This window comes from Gracilinanus agilis, chromosome 1 (genome assembly GCF_016433145.1).
Source record: "Gracilinanus agilis isolate LMUSP501 chromosome 1, AgileGrace, whole genome shotgun sequence".
NCBI lineage: Eukaryota > Metazoa > Chordata > Mammalia > Didelphimorphia > Didelphidae > Gracilinanus > Gracilinanus agilis.
Window position 1 is genome coordinate 100006667 of NC_058130.1, and position 22221 is coordinate 100028887.

At 41.8% G+C, this 22221-nt stretch overlaps 1 protein-coding gene across 1 annotated transcript in view; it reads left to right on the forward strand.

The window, feature by feature from the left end:
- The window catches only part of PLXNB1 (plexin B1), a 66025-nt gene extending 49090 nt beyond the window's left edge, over positions 1 to 16935 (forward strand). Inside the window, exons 19-34 of the mRNA XM_044684656.1 lie at positions 3354 to 3530; positions 3664 to 3847; positions 5602 to 5844; positions 6579 to 6746; positions 6830 to 6978; positions 7437 to 7537; positions 7668 to 7885; positions 8755 to 8933; positions 10370 to 10436; positions 11154 to 11300; positions 13426 to 13594; positions 13817 to 13920; positions 14031 to 14115; positions 14313 to 14485; positions 15903 to 16063; positions 16333 to 16935. Of these exons, the coding sequence (XP_044540591.1) occupies positions 3354 to 3530; positions 3664 to 3847; positions 5602 to 5844; positions 6579 to 6746; positions 6830 to 6978; positions 7437 to 7537; positions 7668 to 7885; positions 8755 to 8933; positions 10370 to 10436; positions 11154 to 11300; positions 13426 to 13594; positions 13817 to 13920; positions 14031 to 14115; positions 14313 to 14485; positions 15903 to 16063; positions 16333 to 16561 (2554 nt within the window). The 3' untranslated portion in view covers positions 16562 to 16935. The remainder of the gene's footprint in view (positions 1 to 3353; positions 3531 to 3663; positions 3848 to 5601; positions 5845 to 6578; positions 6747 to 6829; positions 6979 to 7436; positions 7538 to 7667; positions 7886 to 8754; positions 8934 to 10369; positions 10437 to 11153; positions 11301 to 13425; positions 13595 to 13816; positions 13921 to 14030; positions 14116 to 14312; positions 14486 to 15902; positions 16064 to 16332) is intronic.
- Positions 16936 to 22221: the final 5286 nt, after the last annotated feature.

Genomic DNA, 22221 nt, shown 5'->3' on the forward strand with positions numbered 1-22221 from the left:
AAAGTGTCTGAGCTAGATTCGACCTGACTTTCTATCTCCTCAGCCATTTAGCTGCCCCTTTTATTAGAGTTCTTAAGACTTTCACAAGTATTGTTATTTTATTTTTAATCCCTTACCTTCTATTTTAGAATTGATACTAAGTATTAGTTCCAGGACAGAAAAACTGTAAGGGGTAAGCAATTGGGGTCAAGTGATTTGCTCAGGGTCACATAGCTAAGAAGTGTCTGAGGTCACATTTGAACCCAGGACCTCCTGTCTATCCTCTGACCCATCCAGCTGCCCCTATGACTTGTCTCTTCTTCCTCTGACATCTTCTGCATAATTTCTTTACTTCTGGGGTCACATTTTCCTTCCTTAGAGCACTGGAAGCTTCCTGTCCCTTTGAGGGTTCTCCTGGAGCCCTTTAGGAAGATCTATTCTATTGCATAACTCCAAAGTTGTCCGTTTCCCCCCTTGTCAGATATTTTTCTCTTCTCTAGTCTCTAGATACAGATTAAGATTTCCTTTTTGTCCCTCTAGATTCTCTGTCCCCTGTGCTTCTCCTTCAAAACTCTTATTCTTTGAGGCAATATTGGTTTGTCTTCACTAGTTGGTCTACTGACTTAGATTTGAGCACTTTTCGCTTTGAAGCACAGTTCTTTAATCCTCTCCAAGTTTCATAAAATCATCTCGTTTTGCTTGGACCAATCAAGATGCACATTTGAAACATTTCTATTTAGTTTAGCCTGCTTATTTGCACTAATTTGACTTGATCTACTTTGGGTTTATTTAACAGAAGTCAAAATAGCTATCTATAAACTAGTCATTAAAAATCATATTTTTTGCTTTTTTGTTGTTTTCCATCTTAACAACAGCTCTCAGACAGAAGGACAAAGGCTAGGCAATGGGAGTTAGATGACTTGCCAAGGGTCACACAGCTAGGAAGTGACTAAGGCTGGATTTGAACCCAGGACCTCCTGTCTCTAGACCTGGCTCTCTATCTAATGTGCTACTAATTGCCCTGTGAAAGAGAGTCGTTTCAAGATAACATGCCATGTTCCTTAGACCCAGATAAATTTAATTTCAGGCCTATATCAGTAGCTTGGATGAAGGTATAGATAGCACACTTAATAATTTGTAAATCATAAAAAGCTGGGAAGGATTGAGTTTTTTTTTTGAAGGGAAGGCCTAGATGAATCATATATAGTGATTACTATTATATGATAATGCTATATGACACTTACTAAGCTCAGATGAATGCTATAGACATAATAAATCTGAATTTCAGCAAAATATTTAATTTTGGCCATGCTTTTTAAAAATTGAAATTTAATGTTTTTCAACAAACAAAAGTATCCTTCTTTCTTCTACTCATTAGAGAAAAAAATGGAAAAACAAAACTTTGTAACAAATATGAGTCAAGCAAAAGAAATTCTTGCATTGGCTATGTCCAAAAAGATATATGTCATTCTGAATTTTGGGTTTTGTCGATACTCTTGATAATCATTTTTCCTGCTATCCTTACCGGCAAGATGGTGAGGCTTGGTCTAGCTGATAGCATGTTTAGGTGAGTTCAAAACCGATTGAATAACTGGTTTAATTTAAAGAAGAAAAGACTTGAAGAGGATTTGATCACTGCCTTCAAATATTTGAAGGGAAAGGCTTTTAGTGAAAGAGAGATTAAGTTTGTTTTGCTTGGCTCTAGGGGGAAGAATTAGGAGCCATGGGTGGGTGTTACTGAGAGGCAGATTTCAGCTCTATGTAAGGAAAACTTGCTGACATTTGGAGCTGCCTCCTGGGGTCTTGAGATCTCTGACAGTGAATGCCCTCAAGGGCAAGATGGTATGACTGTTTTGTGGAAATGTTGAAGTCAGGATTTCCTGATCTGGAAATAAAGGGAGGACTAGACTAGAAGACCTCTTGAATTCTCCCTATCCATGAAATGCTATGATTGTATGAAGAGATCAGCAAAAGACTTATTTACCAAATCCCAGATTACTACAATCTCCTTTGAAACTTGAAAAAAGTACGTTTAGGACAAAGAAATAGACTTTACGCAGTGAGGAATACACTTATAGAATTTGGAATCTCAAGATGCTGGTATTTAGAAATATTTTTATTTTTTTTCTAAACCCTTACCTTCCGTCTTGGAGTCAATACTGTGTATTGGCTCCAAGGCAGAAGAGTGGTAAGGGCTAGGCAATGGGGGTCAAGTGACTTGCCCAGGGTCACACAGCTGGGAAGTGTCTGAGGCCAGATTTGAACCTAGGACCTCCCATCTCTAGGCCTGGCTCTCAATCCACTGAGCTACCCAGCTGCCCCCATTTGGAAATATTTTTTATTTTTGGTTGGACCTGTAATTTCACTGAATATAAGGAGCTTCTCTGAGGGCATTTAGGTGACACAGTAGATAGTGTGCCCTGCCTGGAGTCAGGAAGACTGATTTTCCCAAGTTCAATTCTGACCTCAGATATTTACTACCTCTGTGACCCTGGGCAAGTCACTTAACCCTATTCACCCCAGTTTCCTTGTCTGTAAAATGACCTAGAGAATGAAATGGCAAACTAATCCAGTATCTTTGCTAAGAAAACCCCAAATAGGGTCGAAAGAGTTGTACCTGACTGAAAATGACTGCACAACACCAAAAAAAAAAAAAAAAAAGAAACTTCTGGTATAGAAATTCTTTCTGCCAATGGAAATCTTATATTCAATTGAAACTTCTAGATGAAGAGAATTATTTGGAGCAGTTAGGTGACTTCTTTCTGATCATAAAAATAACATGTGTCAAAGGCAGATTTTCTTGACTCTTAAGACTGTCATTCTAGCCTTGTTTCCATTTTGGAAATATAAATTAAAAAAAAAAAAGTTTGGTTAACCCTTTGGATGCCAGAGCTGCCTTATATTACTGAGGAAATCTTGAATATTTATATGTACCTTGAATCTGGATGATGACTCCTGAACACAATGAGAATGCCTGACCCCTGATTATTTTTAAATAAGACCCCATTTATCACAATTAATCAGGATTTGCCACATTCCAGATGTCCCAAACATGGCCTCGCTGGCACTCCCTTTTTCTGGGCTCTCCCATTAGAGACTCTATAGGCCATTGTATGGCTTTTTGTATTCTTACTCTTTTCTTCTTTCTCCTCCTGCCTTTCTTCCTTGCCCTCATCTTTCTTCTTTTCTCCTTTTCTTTCTATACTTTCTCCATTATATACACACCCCTACCTTTGTGCCTATTTCCTTGGCCCCTGTCCTTGGTTGGGCAGATTTATAGAATCTTTTTCCTTCAGATCCTGCCATGGGATCAGGCTCCCTTTGTCTTCTTTAAACCTGACCTGAGTCCTCTTCCTTTTCCTCTTGATGCGCAGCTTCTCAGAGGCCCAGATGGAACAGCTCCAGTGCCAAACAAGTCCTAGTCCTGTGTCTGCAGCACTGCAGGTGGCTGTGTGGTTTGGGGGTGTGGGTAGGCAGCTGCAACAGGGTCTCTTCCAGTACACACCAGACCCCAACATAACCTCTGCTGGACCTGCCAAGAGCTTTGCCAGGTACAGGGCATGGCTGGTGGGCTGGGCAGGGCTCTCAAAAGGGGATGGGGGGTGTATGTCTGTGGGGGAGGAGGCTGGGGCGCTTGTGTGGCTTGGTGTCCATGGGGCTATGGCTCACATGGCTGTGTTACAGTGGAGGGCGTGTAATCTGGGTGCATGGGCAGAACTTGGATGTGGTGCAGACGCCAAGAATCCGGGTCACAGTTTCAACTCAAGAGCAGCGTCAGCGTCAGCGACGAGGGCTGGGGCGAAGACGCCGGATTGTCCCAGAGACTGTAACTGAATGTCCCCCTGATGTCCCATGCAGCACACGGCACGTAGGTCATTTTTTTGCCACATAGGTTCTCACTGTTCAGTCATGCACCACATTCTGTACTATTATATTAAAGTAACCAAGGGGCTCTGTTATAGCTCCCTGTCTCAGAGCCTTTTCCTAGCACAGTGCCTTGTATGACATGAGGTCTTCCCCATCTAGTTCTGGAGACTTTATCTAGGACAATCTGTCACCAACCCCCCAAACACTTCTTTCTGTCCCTAGCTCCCTAGCACTATGTACTTCTAGCCTCTTGCTTTATCACTTCCTTCTTCCCCTAGTTGCCAACCCTTCAGTCTGCCTCAATACAAGGCTTTTAAAAAATATTTTTATTTTTATTTTGAGTATTTTCCCGTAGTTACATGTTTCATGTTCTTTCCCTCTTCCCAAAACCCCCTTAGCCGATGCACAATTCCACTGGGTTTTACACATATCACTGATCAAGACCTAATTCCATATTATTGATAATTGGACTAGTTATCGTTTAGTGTCTACATCCTCAATAATATCCCCATCAGCCCATGTGTTCAAGCAGTTGTTTTTCCTCTGTGTTTCTCTTCCTACAGTTCTTCCTCTGAATGTGGCTAGTTTTCTTTCTCATAAGTCCCTCAGCCTAAATCAAGGCTTTTTTTAAAAGATTCATATATTTTTTGGGAGTGGCTCAGTGGCTTGAGAGCCAGACATAGAGATGGGAGGTTCTTTCCATTTACATTGTCCTGCTCATTGTGTCTGTTGTTTTCTTGGCTCTGCTTCCTTTACTCTGCATCAGTTCAAGTAGATCTTTCATACTTCTCTGTATATATCACATGCATCATTTCTTATAGCACATTTCATTACATTCACATGCCTTTGTTTAGCCATTCCCCAGTTGATGGTCATGTATTTTGTTTCCAATTCTTTGCTATCACAAAAATGCTAATATAAATATTCAGTGTATGTTGGACTTTCTTTTTATCAGTGACCTAGAGGTATGAGCCCACTAATGGAATCTGTAGATCAAAGTGTATAAGCATTTTTTTTTTTTTCAGATTGAAACATACTTTTTTACTTTATTTCTTCTTCATTTTGGTGAGGGGGCAGGGTATGCTTTCTTTTGTAACAAAGCTAATATGGAAATATTTTGCAGGACTGCACATGTGTGTATGGACATTTTTAACAACTTCATTTGCATAATTCCAAATTGCTTTCCAAAATGGTAGTGCCAATTCACAGTTCCACCAAGGATGCATCAGTGTGCTCTCTTCCCACAACCCCTCCAACATTGATGATTACCATTTTTTGATATCTTTGCAAATTTGCAGGGTGCAAAGTCAATTCTCAGGGTTGTTTTGATTTGCATTTCTTTTATTATTAGTGATGTGGAGCATTCTTTCATCTGACCACTTATCTATTGGGGAATGCATTCATGCATTTAAATGTGCATGAAGATTTTTGAGGGAGGAAATAATTTTTGTCTGTGCACCTTATTATTTGATCTTCTAGAGAAACTCAAGATTTTGTTCTGTTAGGTTTTATCTTGATTTTCTACTGTACCAGAAGCTTCCTTGGTGGCTGGGGGAATGGACAGAACTAAGAGAGAAGCCATGACTGCCTTACTGGATGAGGTGCTTCCCAAAGGCAGGGACTACATTCTCTTCTGTATTCTCTCAGCACTTAGCCAGGGTCCCCATAGCTTGAAGGGACTGGGGCTGAGTGGCTGAGGCAGATATAATCCCACTGTCACCCGCTCCTCATTAGCCTCTTCTTCCTTCCTCTCAGTTTGAGGAGCCGTGCCAAATCAACTCCTCCCATCTGCTTGTGTGCCGTACACCAGCCATACCTGGGCTCCTGGGTGGTACATGGGTCCAGCTGGAGTTTGTCCTCGACAATCTACTTTTTGACTTTGCTACCCTACATCCTACACGCTTCTCTTATGAGGCCAACCCCATCCTGAAGCCTCTCAATGTGGAGGACCCATCCTCACCGTTCCGACACAAGCCTGGAAGTGTGCTGTCTGTGGAGGTATCTATCCTCCCCTCACAATACCATGCTTTCCTGGAAGGTCATAGCAGAGATCCTGCTCCTCACTGTTCTTGCCAGCTATTGGGTACTGTGTTCCTTCTCCTTCCTAATTGCCTCTGCTTCCCTGATTGTGCAGTGGAAAGAGGGGTCTGGCTCTAGCCATGTTGCCTTACTGGCTTTGTGGAGTTGTAGTAGTGGTCAGATAGATAGGGCAGAGTTTTGAGGCTCATTAATGTGGGAAGGTTGGAGGAGTTGAAGGACTCCAGGAACATGGAGGGTTGAGGCAAGATTGTGAAGGGTTATGGTGTGGCACAATAAGAAAGAATCATGGGGAAGGAGGAATAAAGAGATAAGGAGGTCTAGAATGCAAGGAGCAGAAGTTCGAGGTGCCTATTGGCCTTTTATTCCAGGAGGAGGGAAGTGAAGCTAAGGTGACTTATTCTCCCTTTGTTGCATTGAGAAGGAATTCCATTGTTCCAGTGTCCCAGGAAAAGGGTAGTTGGAATGACATACTTTCCTTCCATCCCAGGGGCCTGGAATCTGATGGATTCATTGTCCCTGCCTCCTAGTGAGAGGAAAGGATTATTTACTTGCTCTCTATCCTACAGAGAGGGTGGGGATTGATTTTGATGGAACATTCCTGTGTTTTAGGAAGAGGCAGGTCAGAGTGATCCCATATTACTCTTATTTTGAGGGATTGGGGCATCCTGAGTGACCCATTATCTCTATCTCAGGGGGAGAATTTGGATCTAGCAATCTCTAAGGAAGAGGTGGTTGCCATGATTGGTGATGGTCCTTGCCTAGTGAAGACCTTGACTCGGAACCACTTGTATTGTGAACCTCCAGTGGAGCAGCCCCCTCCTAGACACCGGGAAGGACTGAACTCCCTCCCTGAATTCACAGTAAGGCTCATATGAAAGATTTTGAGACTTGGGAGGGGGAAGCCAGCAATTATTTGGACTCACTGATTCTGTTCCTGAAACAGGTACAGATGGGCAACCTGAACTTTACACTTGGCCGAGTACAATATGACATTGAGAGTCCCCTTGCCTTCCCTGTAGGAGCCCAGGTTGGACTGGGTGTGGGTGCCTCTCTCCTTGCACTTGGTGTCCTCATCATCGTCTTCATCTATAGGTGGGATACATCTTAGAAAGGGGATAAGGGAAAGGGAAGGAGAGGGACTTCAGGGGATCAGGGAGGTCTATAATCTCCTTTACACTCCAGTGACATGTTATTCACTTATGTTCTTTTTTCTCCCACCTTGAGTGGTCTTTTCCCCACCACATATTCTTTTTCTACCTTTTCTGCCTACTTGATATCTGCCCATGATGCTCCTCTTTTTTTTTCTGCATGGTCTCTATTCTTTCCCCCACCACATGATTCCCAATTTTCTCTAACTCACTGTATGTTTATATTTTCTCTCGTTATACAATCCTCACCCCCCTTCCCTTTTCTTATTTTTCTCTCCCCTCCCCTCTTTACCTCTATCCTGCCCATTCTTTTTCTCTATTTCCTCTCCACCTCTCTTCTCCTTCTTTGCCTCTCCCGTCTTTCTTCTTTCTTTCTGTCCTTGCTTATATTGGGATTCCTAGGAGGAAGAGCAAACAGGCCCTCAGGGACTATAAGAAAGTACAAATCCAGTTGGAGAATCTAGAAACCAGTGTTCGGGATCGCTGTAAGAAAGAGTTTACAGGTGATTTTCTTACTATATTCTACATCTCTTGATTTAGCAACTATTTATCTCCTGAGCCCAAGGACTCTGACCTCTTTCCTGACTTCTCACTCTCTGGACCTCTAGTGACATGCATCTTTCTTCTCTACAGACTTGATGACAGAGATGACAGATCTTACCAGTGATTTGGTGGGCAGTGGGATCCCATTTTTGGACTACAAGTCATATGCAGAGCGTGTCTTCTTCCCTGGACACCGGGAGTCACCCTTGCACAGAGACTTGGGGGTACCCGAGAGTCGAAGGCCAACAGTGGAGCAGGGACTGGGGCAATTGTCCAACCTCCTCAATAGTAAACTCTTTCTTACCAAGGTACTTATCTTTTTCTTTGTTCTCTTTTCCTAGTGTTCCTTAATTCCCTTCTTGACTTTTATTTCTCCCTTCCTCTCTGCTCTATTTCTCCCTTCTCTTTATGCTCTTCTTCTCCCTTATAGTAAATGTAAATCCTACTCTTGGGCTCAAAAAATCAACTATAGAGATTCAGGATAAGGAAAAGAATATGGTTAGACAACAAATAATTCATATGCACAAGATCTGGGGATTTTCGTGGATTGCATGCTCAGTATGAATCAACAGGTTGCCCAAAGAGCTGAAGTAATCTTAGACTGCATCAACAAATGTATAGAAGGAAGCAGCTAGTACTCTAGTCTGCAAGTCAGGTCAGATTATATCTAGAGTATTGTATTCAGTTCTGGGGAACATATAATAGGAACACCATTGACAAGTTGGAAGATATTCAGAAGAGGAAACCAGTATAGAATGAGGACTTAAAAACTATATCATTCCAGGATCACTTGGGGGAAATGGGGGTGGTTAGCCAAGAGACAAGAATATTTAGAGATGGGAAGACATGATAGCTATCTCCAGGTATTTGAAAGGCTACTGTGTAGAAGAAGCATTAAAATGATTTATGATTGTAGTGGGAATTAGAATAGGGGTTGGAATTTTCAGATTTGAACTTAACATAAAGAGAATCTTTTTGGCAATTAGGGCTACTGTCCAAAAATAGAATGAACTGCTTTGGAAGGTGATTTCCTATCAGTGATGGTTTTCCAAGAGAGGTTATAGCTACTCGAGATTATTGTAGACTTCCTGCTCAGGTCTGAGTTGAACCAGATGACCTTTGAAGTCCCTTCCAATTATGGACTTCTGTGATTCTGATTCTTTTTCTTCACCCCCAGTTCATCCACACCCTGGAGAGCCAGCGTACTTTCTCACCTCGAGACCGTGCTTATGTAGCATCTTTGCTTACTGTGGCATTGCATGGGAAGCTGGAGTATTTCACTGACATTCTCCGGACATTACTCAGTGATCTGGTGGCCCAGTATGTGGCCAAGAACCCCAAATTGATGCTGCGGAGGTCAGTGTTTCTGATGGGGACCTGGGACAGCACACGGTTTGTGTTGGGAAGGGAAGCAGGGGTGGAGCCTGGGCTGGAAGATGAGGCAGGACATAGGGATTGGGTAGACATAGTGGGGTGGGTTTTCAGGAGTTAAGGCTGGTGAAAAATAACAGGTGATCTACAGAAATTGGACATGAGTCAGTGAGGATTATGCAGTTCACTGTAAGAAGGGATTGAGGGCAGAACAAAGGAGCAAACATGGTACATATGGAGGATAGGAAATGGAGGAACAAAGAGGCAGTAAGTGTCTAGTGATTCCATCTAGACCTACATCCAGTGGACTTTTAAAGAGGCTATTCAATATTAGCATTTATTAGCTTTAAAAGCCCTGAGAGCTGGCAGGGTTCCTGATGGGAATAGATTCAGATAATAGGTGAAGATTGAGGTTCTTTAGCTCCTTGCCATAAGGTTTGTGAATGGGAAAACTGAGGCAAAATTGTGTTTGGCCATTAAGAGGTCATCAGTGACCTTGGAGGGAGCAAAATTTTAGTAAAGTAAAGGGGTTTTCAAGGGGTTGAGGAGGGATGAGGGCATGAGGAAGTGGAGGAAATGTTTGCAAGAAGTTTAAAAACGAAGTGTTCATTTATAAGGCCATGGATGTAGAACTAGGAGAGGCCTTAGAGGCCATCTCATCCAACTCCCTCATTTCCATCAGGAGGAACCAAGATCCTTAGAGATGAAATTACTTGTCCAAGTCACCAGTGGGAGAAAGATGGGAGAGGGATTGAATAGGATAGAAAGATAGAAGGAAGGCTTTTTTTTTTTGAATAGAGGCCCTGGACATTTTTGTAAGCAGATGGGAAGGAGCCAGGGAAAGGGAAAGATTAAGAATGCCAGAGAGAGGGTGGATCAAGGTCCTGTAGAAGGCTGGAAGGAGTGAAGTGGGGCAAGAATAGGCAGCAATTCTTAGAGTCCATTGAAAACCCATTAGAGAACTGAGGTCCTAAATGAAAACTATGTCATAAAACAACCACAATAAAGGCTGTTGGGCTAGCATATATGTATGTGTGTGGGGATGGGTGGAAGAAATGTAAGTTGGATGGAGTGAAATGCACTTTGATGATGAGTAGCTTTTAGGTCATCTCTTACAGGAAATTGAAGTGATGAACTCTGACCAATATTCCCATGGTTGTGTGTAAAGTTTATTTTTCAGACATTAAGCTCTCTTTTCAACACTTAATTTTCAAGAGCTTTTTGTCTATAGAACAACTTGATTTCATAGGAATTTGCTACTGCCTGGGTCTACACAGGTGACCGAGGTCTTCGGGATTGATTGTATGACTGTTACCTAACCCCATCCTTCTGAAGCACCTCTTCTATGCAGGTGTCTTCTTCCCTACCCAAAGTTTGCATTCTAGTAACTCCAAGTCCCTCTCCCTTTTTTTCTCACCCAGGACTGAGACTGTGGTGGAGAAGTTGCTCACTAATTGGATGTCCATTTGCCTCTACACCTTTGTACGGGTAAGAAGCCTTTATTTCTTGGCTTGGACCATTCCGTTAAGTTCAGTAAATGTTTATTAAGCATGTCTTATGTATAAGACACAGTATCTTTAAACTAATCCTGTGAGCTGAGGGTCCGTGATTAACCCTGTGATAACTCTGTGATTATAGACATATTTCCCCATATCTCCTTGTTGGTGACCAGCCTCTTAGGTCCTCTGGTGTCCTTCTTCCTTCTTGCCTGGTCAGAAGAGGGTTGTAAATGATTAGATGAGAAACTTTCAGTGGAAAGAGCACTGAATTTGGAGACAGAGAACCAGAGGTTAAATCTTGCCTCTCTCTTTTATGACTTTGAGCATGTCACTTAACATCTTTGGGCCTCAAGTTTCCTTCTTTAAAAAAAGAAACAGGTTGGACTAGATGGCCTCTAAGATCTCTTTCAGCTCTAAGCCTATGATTTTATGATACTGTAGGTTCATTTCACATAAAAGAGTTTAATGATGAAAAGGGCAGAAAAAAGGGACAGGGCACTTTAAACAAAGCTTTAGAACTAGTTTTTCTCTAAGGCTGCCAGTCTTTCTAAATCTCTCCCAGGTCTCAATGCAGGGTTCCTTTAAGGTGCTCATTTCCTCTGAAAGATGGCTGGTCCTATGTGGATATTCCACCATTGTAGCAAAGTCCCTCTACCCTGTGCATGTCTACATACCATTCACATGACATTCTGATCTCTTCCCATAGGACTCAGTGGGTGAGCCCCTCTACATGCTCTTTCGAGGGATCAAGCACCAAGTGGATAAAGGGCCTGTGGACAGTGTGACTGGCAAGGCCAAGTACACATTGAACGATAACCGTCTGCTTCGAGAGGATTTGGAATACCGTCCTCTGGTGAGTGAGTGAATGACCTTCCTAGACAACTTGGAGAAATTTTGTTTGTCATTATTTCTGCTTTTGTATGATATTGGGGATTTTGTAAGGCTATAATCATAGAATTCTGGAAGGTTACTTTCTTCTATGAGGGGCACCTAAGAACATCATCAGAGGGAAACTGGGGAAATGGGCAGAGATGGTACCTTGCCCTGAGAAAGACTTTTTTATTCACTGGGCTCAGAATGCGAGTCATCACTGCTTTACCAGTGAGTTGAGACCTAGAGGGGAAAAGGGGAAGAGGGATGGAATAATCATTTTTATAATACCTACTATGTACTAGGCACTGCGATAAGAGCTTTACAAATTTTCTATTTGATCCTCACAATAATCCTGAAAAGTAGGTGCTATTATCCCTATTAGTTGAGCAAATTTGAGGCAGACAGAGGTTAAGTGACTTACCCAGGGTTCAGTATGTGTTGGAGGCAGGTTTTGAATTCACTACTTTTTTGACACACAGTTTGTGCCAACTAGCCTTCCTTCAGGTAAGAAATTTGGTGGGTAGGCCAAAAGGGGAGTAAGAGATGAAGTGACTGCTTCTGGCCCGTGGAGGGAACTGACAATCATAGACAGGATCCTGGTAAAAATGGTTCTCCATTTGAAGCCAAATGCTTTAGACACTAGACCCAGCTTCTAAAGTCAAAGCATAATTGAGGGAAGAGGTGCATGAACTTCAGGCAAAGAGACTGCAGTCATCTTTCTGGGGTGAGGGAAAGAATTACCTGGCCTGGAGTCACAGAAACCTCTAGGACAATGGTCGGCAACCTTTTTGGCCGTGAGAGCCATAAACGCCTGCGGAAGGAGGAGGATGGAGGCAGAAGGCGTTGGTATATGGGGTGGGGGCTGAAGGGCCCCCTGGGGCACATCCTGGGGCTCTGCCCGGACTGGCCAGTCGGGAGGTGGAGCCAGATATGGCTTGAGAGCCATACGTTGCTGCTCTAGGAGGTAACATCAGAGTAGGACAACATTAAGCTTTGAGGAAGGAATCTATAGAGAAAGAAAAGAAGAAACTTCTTCATTGAGGAGCTAGGGAAGGAAGGAAAAAAGAAGGAAAGAACTAAGGAAGGAAGGAAAGAAAGAAAGAAAGAACTAAGGAAGGAAGGAAAGAAGGAAATAGAAGAAGGAAGGAAGGAAAGAGGGAGGGAGGGAAGAGAAGGAGGAAAGGAAGGAAGGAAGGAAAGGAAAGAAGGAAAGGGAAAAAGAAAGGAAGGAAAGAGGGAGGGAGGGAAGAGAAGGAGGGAAGGAAGGAATGAAAGGAAAGAGGAAAATAAGAAGAAAGTAAAGGAAGGAAGGAAGGCAAGGAAGAAAGAAAGAAAAGAAAGGGAGTACGGATTTATTAAGTACTTTCTGTAGTTGAATAAACTGAGGACATATAAGGGTCAGAACACCTAACAAATCAAATGTTAAGCCTAGGCTAGGCTACAGCAGAGGGGACAGACAACTTAGGGAGGAACCTAGGAATCTTTCGAGAGGGACTGGCAGTCCATCAGCCCACTGCCTCTGATAGGGATTAGGGAAAATACCAGTACTTGGCCATCCCATGAGCTGTATAGCAAATTAAACTCTGACTAGATACTCAAGTCGGTGTCCTAGGAACATAGATTTAGACTTTGAAAGGGACTTTAGCGATCTGGTCATCCAGATAGTGAATGTCAAAGCCAGGGTATAGGTTTAGGTCTTCTGATTCAAACCTAGCATTATACTCTGGAAACATACATTTCTGGATGTTCATGTGTTTGTTTTCTTTTCCCTTAGTTTCTTCCTAACAAAGATTCATTATGGAAACCCCTCAGACTTTTCTTAGTGAAACTTAGGAGCCAAGGGAATTATATATGTGATAGGGAGGGGAAATAAGTCCCTGGAGCTGGGTGTGGTGGTGGCAGTAAGACCCCTCTCCTGCTGAGGAGAACCAATGGTACTGCTGAACCCCCTGCTAGTTTTTCAGTTAGTCGGTCATGTTGATCCCTTGCTACCTGGCCTTCTCCTTCACAGATTAACTTTGTTTCTTCTTCACCACCTCCTGAGGGCCTCTTCTGGCCATTTTGATGGGACTGCTCATAATTATCTCTTTTTGTGTCCTGCCCAGACTTTAAATGCAGTAGCAGTGCCTGGCGTTGGGTTGGCAGAGGCTCCAGGAGTCCCTGTGAAGGTCTTAGACTGTGACACCATTTCGCAGGCCAAGGAGAAGATTCTGGATCAGCTGTACAAGGGGGCACCCCTTGCCCAGCGGCCAGACCCTGGTGCCTTGGACGTTGGTGAGGTGGCTGGAGGGGTGGCTGTAGGGAGAGGGAGGGATGAATTGGATTTCATTGCTCTCCTTCTGCAGGGACCAAGGCCTCACCCAAAGTTGCCCTCATCTCTAGAGGATGAGTTTGAGGCTCAAGCTGACCTGAGCCCTTCTCCCTGGATGGCAGCCTGGGAGCTCTGTCTGATGACAGGGGGAGACTGAAGCCTATTCCTCCCTACTCTCCTTGTAGAATGGCGGTCAGGGGTGGCTGGTCACCTCATCCTGTCTGATGAGGATGTCACCTCTGTGGTCCAGGGTGCCTGGAGGCGGCTGAACACCTTGCAGCATTATAAGGTGGGAAGAGATAGGGGCTAGAGAACAAGGTTCCTTGGGAGTGAGGGCTGGGGTGGTGGAGTGCTGGGATTATTGGGGGTGGTTAGGGCAATCACTAGCCCTGTCAACAGGTGCCTGATGGAGCAACTGTGGCCTTGGTCCCCCGCTTCAGCAAGCACATTCCTCGGGAAAACCAAGATTATGTCCCTGGAGAGAGTGAGTATCTCTCTTCCCCTAACAGTAGATAGCATGGGCATCTCCCCGAATCCTTCCTTATCCCAAGGAGATCTTCAAGTGCAGCCATAGATAGCACCCCCCTTCAACTCCTGTCCCCAGAGGTCACTTCACAATGGAGGTTGGGAGGCTCCCTTGTGGGGACATAGGCTGATATCAATATGGGGTCCCTAATACAGAAACCCCAATGTTGGAAGACATGGATGAGGGAGGCATCCGTCCATGGCACCTAGTGAAACCCAGCGAGGAGCCAGAACCACCCAGGCAAAGGAGGGGAAGCCTTCGGGGTGGAGATCGGGAAAGAGCCAAAGCCATCCCAGAGATCTACTTGACCCGCCTGTTATCCATGAAGGTAGCAATTACATGGGGGTGTCATTCAGGGACAAGTGGCATAGGCAAGACTTGGGCTCAGCTGGAGAAAGACGTACTCAATGGTCATGTAGGACAATGCAATCTCAGACTGCATTAACGGGACAGCCTATTCTGATGCTTTGTTGTGGACCAAAGGTAACCCTGGATTCCTGAAGGCTGTGCCAGTCACGATTGGGAGAGTCACTCAAGTCAGAAAGCCTTTGAATGTGATTTCTGTGAAAGAATGTACATCTGTTGACTGAAAGCCAGTCTAGCTAATGAGCCTCAAAGATTATAAAGTTGCTTACAAATGACATATATATATATATATATATATATATATATTTTTTTTTTTTTTTTGGGTTCTGATAGCTCTCAAAGTCCACCTAAGGGGTGGTGGTAATTGAATCAGTGGAGGGACTCTCTACTGATAAAATCACAAATTATTGAAGTATTCTAGATAAGGGACCCAATGGTGTCACTGTTTTAATGGTGTGCTGGAGCTGGCTTGTACTGGCTCATGAGGGTTGATTGTTAAATTTTCAGTGAGCATTTACACTGCAAGTAATCAGGCAAGGCTACAAATCAGCTGGATTTGTTGTCTTGTTGGTTGTCTAGGCCAGTGATGGGCAAACTTTTTAAAGAAGGGGTCAAAGGAAAGGAAATGCTCATCTGTCAATCTGTTTCTAAGGCAACTCTTTTGAAATTTTATTGTATTGTATCCTACTCATTATATTAATCAGATTAGGAATAATGTTCCGTGGCTGGATAGAACATTTCAGGGGGCCACATCTGACCGGTAGGCCGTAGTTTGCCCATCACTGGTCTAGACTTAAGATAATGATGGAGAAAACATTAATAGTGCAGATTAAGTTTAAAAGTGTGCCAAGTACATTTCTTTCCTCCTTACCTTGACCTGGTTATTAAACATTTGCTAGCATACTCCCTCATTGTTCTGTGCCCTGGTCAGACCACATCCAGACTATTTTTTTTTTTGGTTCTGGGTACCACATTTTTAGGGAAGACATTGACAAACTGAAGCAGGTCCAGAGGAAGACCAACAGAATGGTGAGAAGACTAGAGAATATGCCTTATGGGGATCCGTTAAAACTACTAGGAATTTATAGCCTGGAGAACAGAGGACTTGGGTTACATGACAGCTTTCTTCAAGGATTTAAAGGGCTGCCATTCAAAAGGATTAGACTTGTTTTACTTGGCCAGAACTGGGAGTACTGAATGAATGAAAGTTGTTAAGAAGCATCAAATATTTTTGTTTGATAATTCAAATAGAGCTGTCTGAAAGTGGATTGGGTAGAGACTGAGTAGAATTGATGTTTCAGGCTTCAGGATGGATCCTTCCTGGGGTCTCAGTTTCACTGCCGCCTTTGTTTTTTTCTTCTCCCATGATGCCTCCCCAGGGCACGCTGCAGACATTCGTGGATGACTTATTCCAGGTGATCCTTAGTACGAGCCGCCCAGTGCCCTTAGCTATCAAGTATTTCTTTGACTTGCTGGATGATCAGGCACAGCAACATGGTATCTCAGACCAGGACACCATCCACATCTGGAAGACCAACAGGTCAGGGTACCAGTTGGACTAAAGGGACAGTGGCCTAAAATGTGCTTTGACCATCCTGACCTACCTTGTCTCCAAGTCTGTCCCTGAGGTTATGATGGGGTATATGGCAGACAAGCATCGCTCCACATTATCTCTTCCAGTGGGAAGAAGTTCTGGCTAGAGGGTTTGGGCTGGGATTGGGAGGGAGAGGACATGGAAGCCCGTGGGAGGCCCCCATCTATCCAGAACTTGCCATTCTCACACCCTGCCATGACCTACCCTGTCCATAGTCTGCCCCTGAGATTCTGGATCAACATCATCAAGAACCCACAGTTTGTTTTTGATGTCCAGACGTCAGACAACATGGATGCTGTGCTCCTTGTCATTGCCCAGACCTTCATGGATGCCTGCACTCTTGCTGATCACAAGTTGGGCCGGGTGAGCCAGGGCTTAGGGCAGCATAAAGTCGGGGGTCAGAGATGTGAGGCAGGATTGGAGGTCAGGCAATGGCAGCATTGAAGTAGAGGCAGGACTTGGGGAAGAAATGGCAGAGGCAAGGGAGAGAATATTTGGTGGTGGGGTGGAATAGATGAGTGGAGGAAGAAAATGAGGAGGAGGCATCATAAGGAACAGAGAAGTAGTATGGATTTGGGGTTGGAAATGAGATACGGGAAGGGAGAAACATGGCATAGTAAATAAAAGCCTTAGGGTCAGGAAGCCTGGGGTTCAAGTCCCACCTCTGATATGTATTAGTTGTGCGACCGACCGTAGGCAAATCACTTAATCTCCTATTGTCTCAAGCATTTCTCAGACTGTGTTGCAGAGGAATTGTCAGATAGTTGTAGGGAATTTTCACACTGGGTGTTTTCTACACTGATAAAACCACAGGTCCAAACCACCCTGCTCCCTCCAAATGGACTGTGGGAAAGAAAGAAATATGTGGCATGGATAGGGAGGGGGAAATGAGGGTTTGGCATGGGATGGAACTATATTGATCATATCTTTCAAGTAGAAAGATTGAGATAATAGAATTTAGAGGTTTAGAGATGACATTAGGGATCACCCAGTCCAAATCCCTAATTTTTCAGATGAGGAAACTTAAGGAAACGCAGAGGTGACTTCTCCTTGGTCCCACAGGGAGTAGGGAGCACAGCTGTCATCCAAGCACTCATATATTTTTCATCTTATACACTTTGTATTCGTATTTTTCTAATCTTCTTTTGAGGATCTACAGGTCATGCAGAAAGCCTTCCTTGGGATCTCAGTGAAACTTTCAGAGTGAAGTTCACTTCCCTCCTTTTCTGACCATACCCATCCTTGATGGTTCCTATTAAGCCATTTTTCTTACATCCTTTGTAATACAGCCTACTTATACCTATTATACAGCTTTCCATTGACCTTTAAGTCACCTGTAATTGTGATTCTTTTGAGGTTTTGTTGCTCTGTGTTTAAAACTTTATAGCATCATTGAGGAAAATATTGCTAACGAGAAAGGATCTTTGTGCTAGGGAGACTTTAGGATCATGAAGATCATGTCTTTACAGTGTTTGTTCTTATTCTGTTTGCTTCTGGGCTCAGTTCATTGTTCATCTTCATTGCCTGTCCAAGACAGAGACATAGATGGAGTAAGTCTTTGGGCTGCCAGCTTGATGGCAGGTCTTTATCCAGACAAATTTATTCCAAATACATATTATATTCTAAGATAGTGTCTGAAAACCTGGCTCTTCTCATATTCATGTCTCAGTTAACCATGATATAGGCATACAGAATTTTCATAAAGACATGAAAGTAGGCATATGGATCATTGCTTGTTTTCCTGGTCCTCTTTCTTTTGGTATTGTCCATGATTTTTCTCATTCTTTTAAATTCTTCCCCTTAAGATATCTGTGAGATATCTTGAAAATTTATGTTTAACTGACCAATGTGACAAATTCAACACACATTTTTAATGTGTATTTGTTTAGAACAAGCTGCTCTTCCTGAATTCATATTTTAAACTGATGTTTCTGCTTTCTCATTATAGTGCCTCAGATACCAGAGTGGTAGAGTCCAGATGTGGTGGTTCAATTCATTAATGATGAGGATAGATTCGAAAGGAATGCAAACAAATTTGTTCCATTATATGACTTTTTATTGATCTTCTAGTTTCATTTATAAATGATCACAGGATAATCTGACTTAATTAATTGGTTCTTATACTAATTTCATTATCCTCTCCACTGCTTTACATTGTTTTGTGAGACTAGTATTGCTTATAATGTCATCCTTTCCACGATGTGTTACAATTGGAATATATTCTAAACTAGAATTATTCTTGGTGTCATGTATCTGCTTGGTATTGAGAACAAGTATTTGCTTAATTAAGGCAATTTCTAGTCCTTTTGGCCTTCTCATTGTTGTTACTGTTTTGTATTTATTAAGCTTTTTCCAAGAAATCGTGCTGATCAGAATTAGTATCTTTTACTCATTTCTCATTTTTTTGAGAACCAACAGATTAGATTTCAACTGTTGGAGGTACACACTGTATTTTCTTATCTGTATCCTTTCTTTTAATCTGATGGGGATTTTTTTCTTTGTAAAGATATTTTATTTTTACCAATTACATGTAACAATGAATTTCCATATAAGTTTTCCAAAGTTATATGTTCCAAATTGCCTCCCTCTTTTTCTTCCCTCCCCCTTCCCAGAGATAGCAAGTAATTCAATCTTGGTTATACATATATTATCATGTAAAACATATTTCCATATTGTTCATTTTTGTAAGAGAATAATCATATAAAACCCAAAACTCCCAAACAAAAACCCAAATAAACAAGTGAAAAATCACATGCTTTGATCTGCATTCCAACTCCAACAGTTCTTTCTCTGGAGGTGGATGGCATTCTTTGTCATAAGTTCTTCAGAACTGTCCTGGATCATCGTATTGCTGAGAGTAGCTAAGTCTATGATATTTGATCATTCCACAATATTGCTGTTACTGTGTACAGTGTTTTCCTGGTTCTGCTTATTTCAATCTGCATCAGTTCATGTAGGTCTTGCCAGCTCTTTCTGAAATCATCCTGTTCATCATTTCTTATAGCACAATAGTATTCCATTACTATCATATACCACAACTTGTTCAGCCATTACCCAGTTGTTGGGCATTCCTTCAATTTCCATTTCTTTGTCACCACAAAAAAGACCTGCTATAAATGTTTTTGTAGATTCCCCCCTCCACCCTTTAAAAAAATCTCTTTGGGATATAGACCTACTATTTTACTAGATCAAAGGGAATGTATGCTTTGTTTTATAGCCCTTTGGGCATAGTTCTAAATTGCCTTCCAGAATGGTTGGCTCAATTTACAACTCTGCCAGTAATACATTAGTGTCTAAATTTTGCCACATCCTCTCCAACATTATTTATCATATTCCTTTACTGTCAGATCGGCCAATCTGCTAGGTATAAGATGATACCTCAGAGTTGTTTTAATTTGCATTTCTAATCAAGAGGAATTTAGAACATTATTTCATGTGATTATTGATAGCTTTGATTTCTTCATCTGAAAGCTGCTTATTCATATCCTTTTATCATATGTCAATTGGGGATGACTTGTATTTTTATACATCTGACGTAATTTTCCATATATTTGAGAAATGAGACATTTATCAGAGAAATTTCTTATAAATTTTTTTCTATTTTGTTGTTTCTCTTCTAATGTTGGTTACATTGTTTTTGTTTGTACAAAAACTTCTTAACTTAATATAGTCAAAATTATTTTTTACAACTTGTAATGTTCTCTTTCTCTTGTTTGTTCATAAATTCTTCCCTTCTCTATAGATATGACAGGTAAACTAGCCTGTGTTCCCCTAATTTACTTATAATATTACCCTTTTAGTCCAACTAATATACCCATTTTGACCTTATCTTGGTATAGGGCATGAGATATTTGGTCTATACCTAATTTTTGCTATGCTGTTTTCCAGTTTTCCTAGCAGTTTTTGTCAAATAACGAGTTATCCCAAAAAGGTGGGATCTTTGGGTTTATCAAACACTGGTTTTCTAAGGTCATTTACCCTAATCTATTCCATTGGTCCATTGGTAGTGATTTTGACCTTTGTTCTAACCAACAAGTTAATGATTTGATTTTGTACGATGAGCTAATTCAGCAATGACTCCCATTTTTGGTAACCACTTATTTTCCCGTCCATTAAGATACAAATGAGATAACATATGTAAAGCTCTTTGCAAACCATGAAGCACTATATAAATGTTACCTCTTGTTATTATATAATAGATTTACTATTTTGTGCTATTATCCAGGGCTTGTTGTGACCAGAGCCTTCTGATTCACTTTTTGAATAAAGTATTCGTGATATATAGGCTTGAGGCTTCTGAGTAATCCACAAGCTTTTGGCCTTTTTCATTTCTTAATCCTAAAGCATATTTTCCAACATATTTCTTCTGGTCTGCTCGTGTCTGCCTTTACAGTGAAGTTACCAAATTGCAAAGCATAGTTGATTTAATTCAGAAGATCTTTTAAAATTCTTCCTAGAATTTCTTGGCTTATTTATCCTTTGTAACTAATGTTGGTGCACAACCTGTGATTATCTTCACGGTGGCCTTTTTGCTGATGCTCATCATGAATATTTTAAGGTGAGATGCATAAGGATTTCATGAATTGATATTTGGGTACAGGATGAGACTAATTACTAATTTCTTTAGTTGTTTCTTTAAGGAAAACCATGATCTATCCTTGCATTGGCAATAGGTTCTTCCTGTTTCTTATTTTTGTTTCTAGGGAGAATGTCAATATAGATGTGGTTTAGTTCCTACAACAGTGTATCCAATTCCTTGGTCATTGGACAGGGATCTCACATTTAGAATACTGCCAGTATCTGTGGACAAATATTTTGTAATGTTTGTTGATACACTTAAAAAACAAACAAACCCCAAAACCTGATTCTCATTACCATCTCCTCTTCTGTTATTACTATTCTGCCATTTTCTCTGGGAAGCCGAAGAAATTTCATGGGTCACCATGGCCTAAAAATTCATCACTTACTGGCCAATTTGCTATTAGTGAGTCTTTATGCACTTAACCTAGATTGATCTTTGAGCAGCAGACGTAGTCTCATACTGGAAGTGGTCCCAGCTTGAGTAAAGCTTGCTAGAGCATGTCTTTCGCTGGCATTTTCTCAATAACCCAAGCTCTCATCTCAAAACACATTGAGGTATAGTGAAGGACTTTTGCAGAAGACAAAGGAACCAAATAAATGACAATTCTAAGGCAGTGAAATAGAATGTTTGATAACCTGTTGCCATGTGGAAATGCAGAGAAAAGGAAGACTCTTAGGGGAGGTGAACTGAATTATTTCTTGGAGGAAGGGACAGGTATGGCTTTTTGATGATGAAAGCAGGTAGGCAAAGATACTATGAGGGGAAAGAGTAGACTGTGCAGAGATTAGTAAGGAGATCAGATTACCCAAAGTTGAGACTAAATGGAGAGAACTCAAAAATGCAGCAAACAGGATTAGTGGGACTAAGTTGCTAGGGAGTGTTCAATGCTCTTGATGTTATAATGCAAGATTGTGGGAAAAGCCTGGACGCAGGAAGACCCATCTAGAGTCACTGTAATAGTACATGTGAGAGATGTTTGAAGCTGGAACTCTCATGGTAGTTTTGAGAGCTCAATGGAGGGAGGGCATGGATTTGAGAAAGACTGGGGATATAAAATCAACTGGACTTGGTGGCTCAATAGAAGAAGGAAAGAGAGATTTTTATTGTTGTTGTTGAATGGTTTTCAGTGGTATCTGACTCTTTGGGATTTTCCTGGCAAAGATACTGGAGTGGTTTGCCATTTCCTTCTCTATGTTATTTTCCAGATGAGGTAACTGAGGCCAATAGGGCTAAATGACTTGCCCAGGATCACACAACTAGTAATTATCTGAGATCTGCTTTGAAAGATAGAGGAATGGGAAGGTTTTTAAATATGACCAGGAAATTCTGATCCTGGGGTCTGTTACAAAGGTAGTGCTAGTAACAGTGATAAGTAACACAAATGGAGGTATGACTTGTGAAGATCTGACCAAAATTTTGGGCATAAGTTTTAAATGACTAATGAAAAATCTAAAGTTTCTTTCTTTCTTTCTTTCCTTCCTTCTTTCTTTCTTTCTTTCTTTCTTTCTTTCTTTCTTTCTTT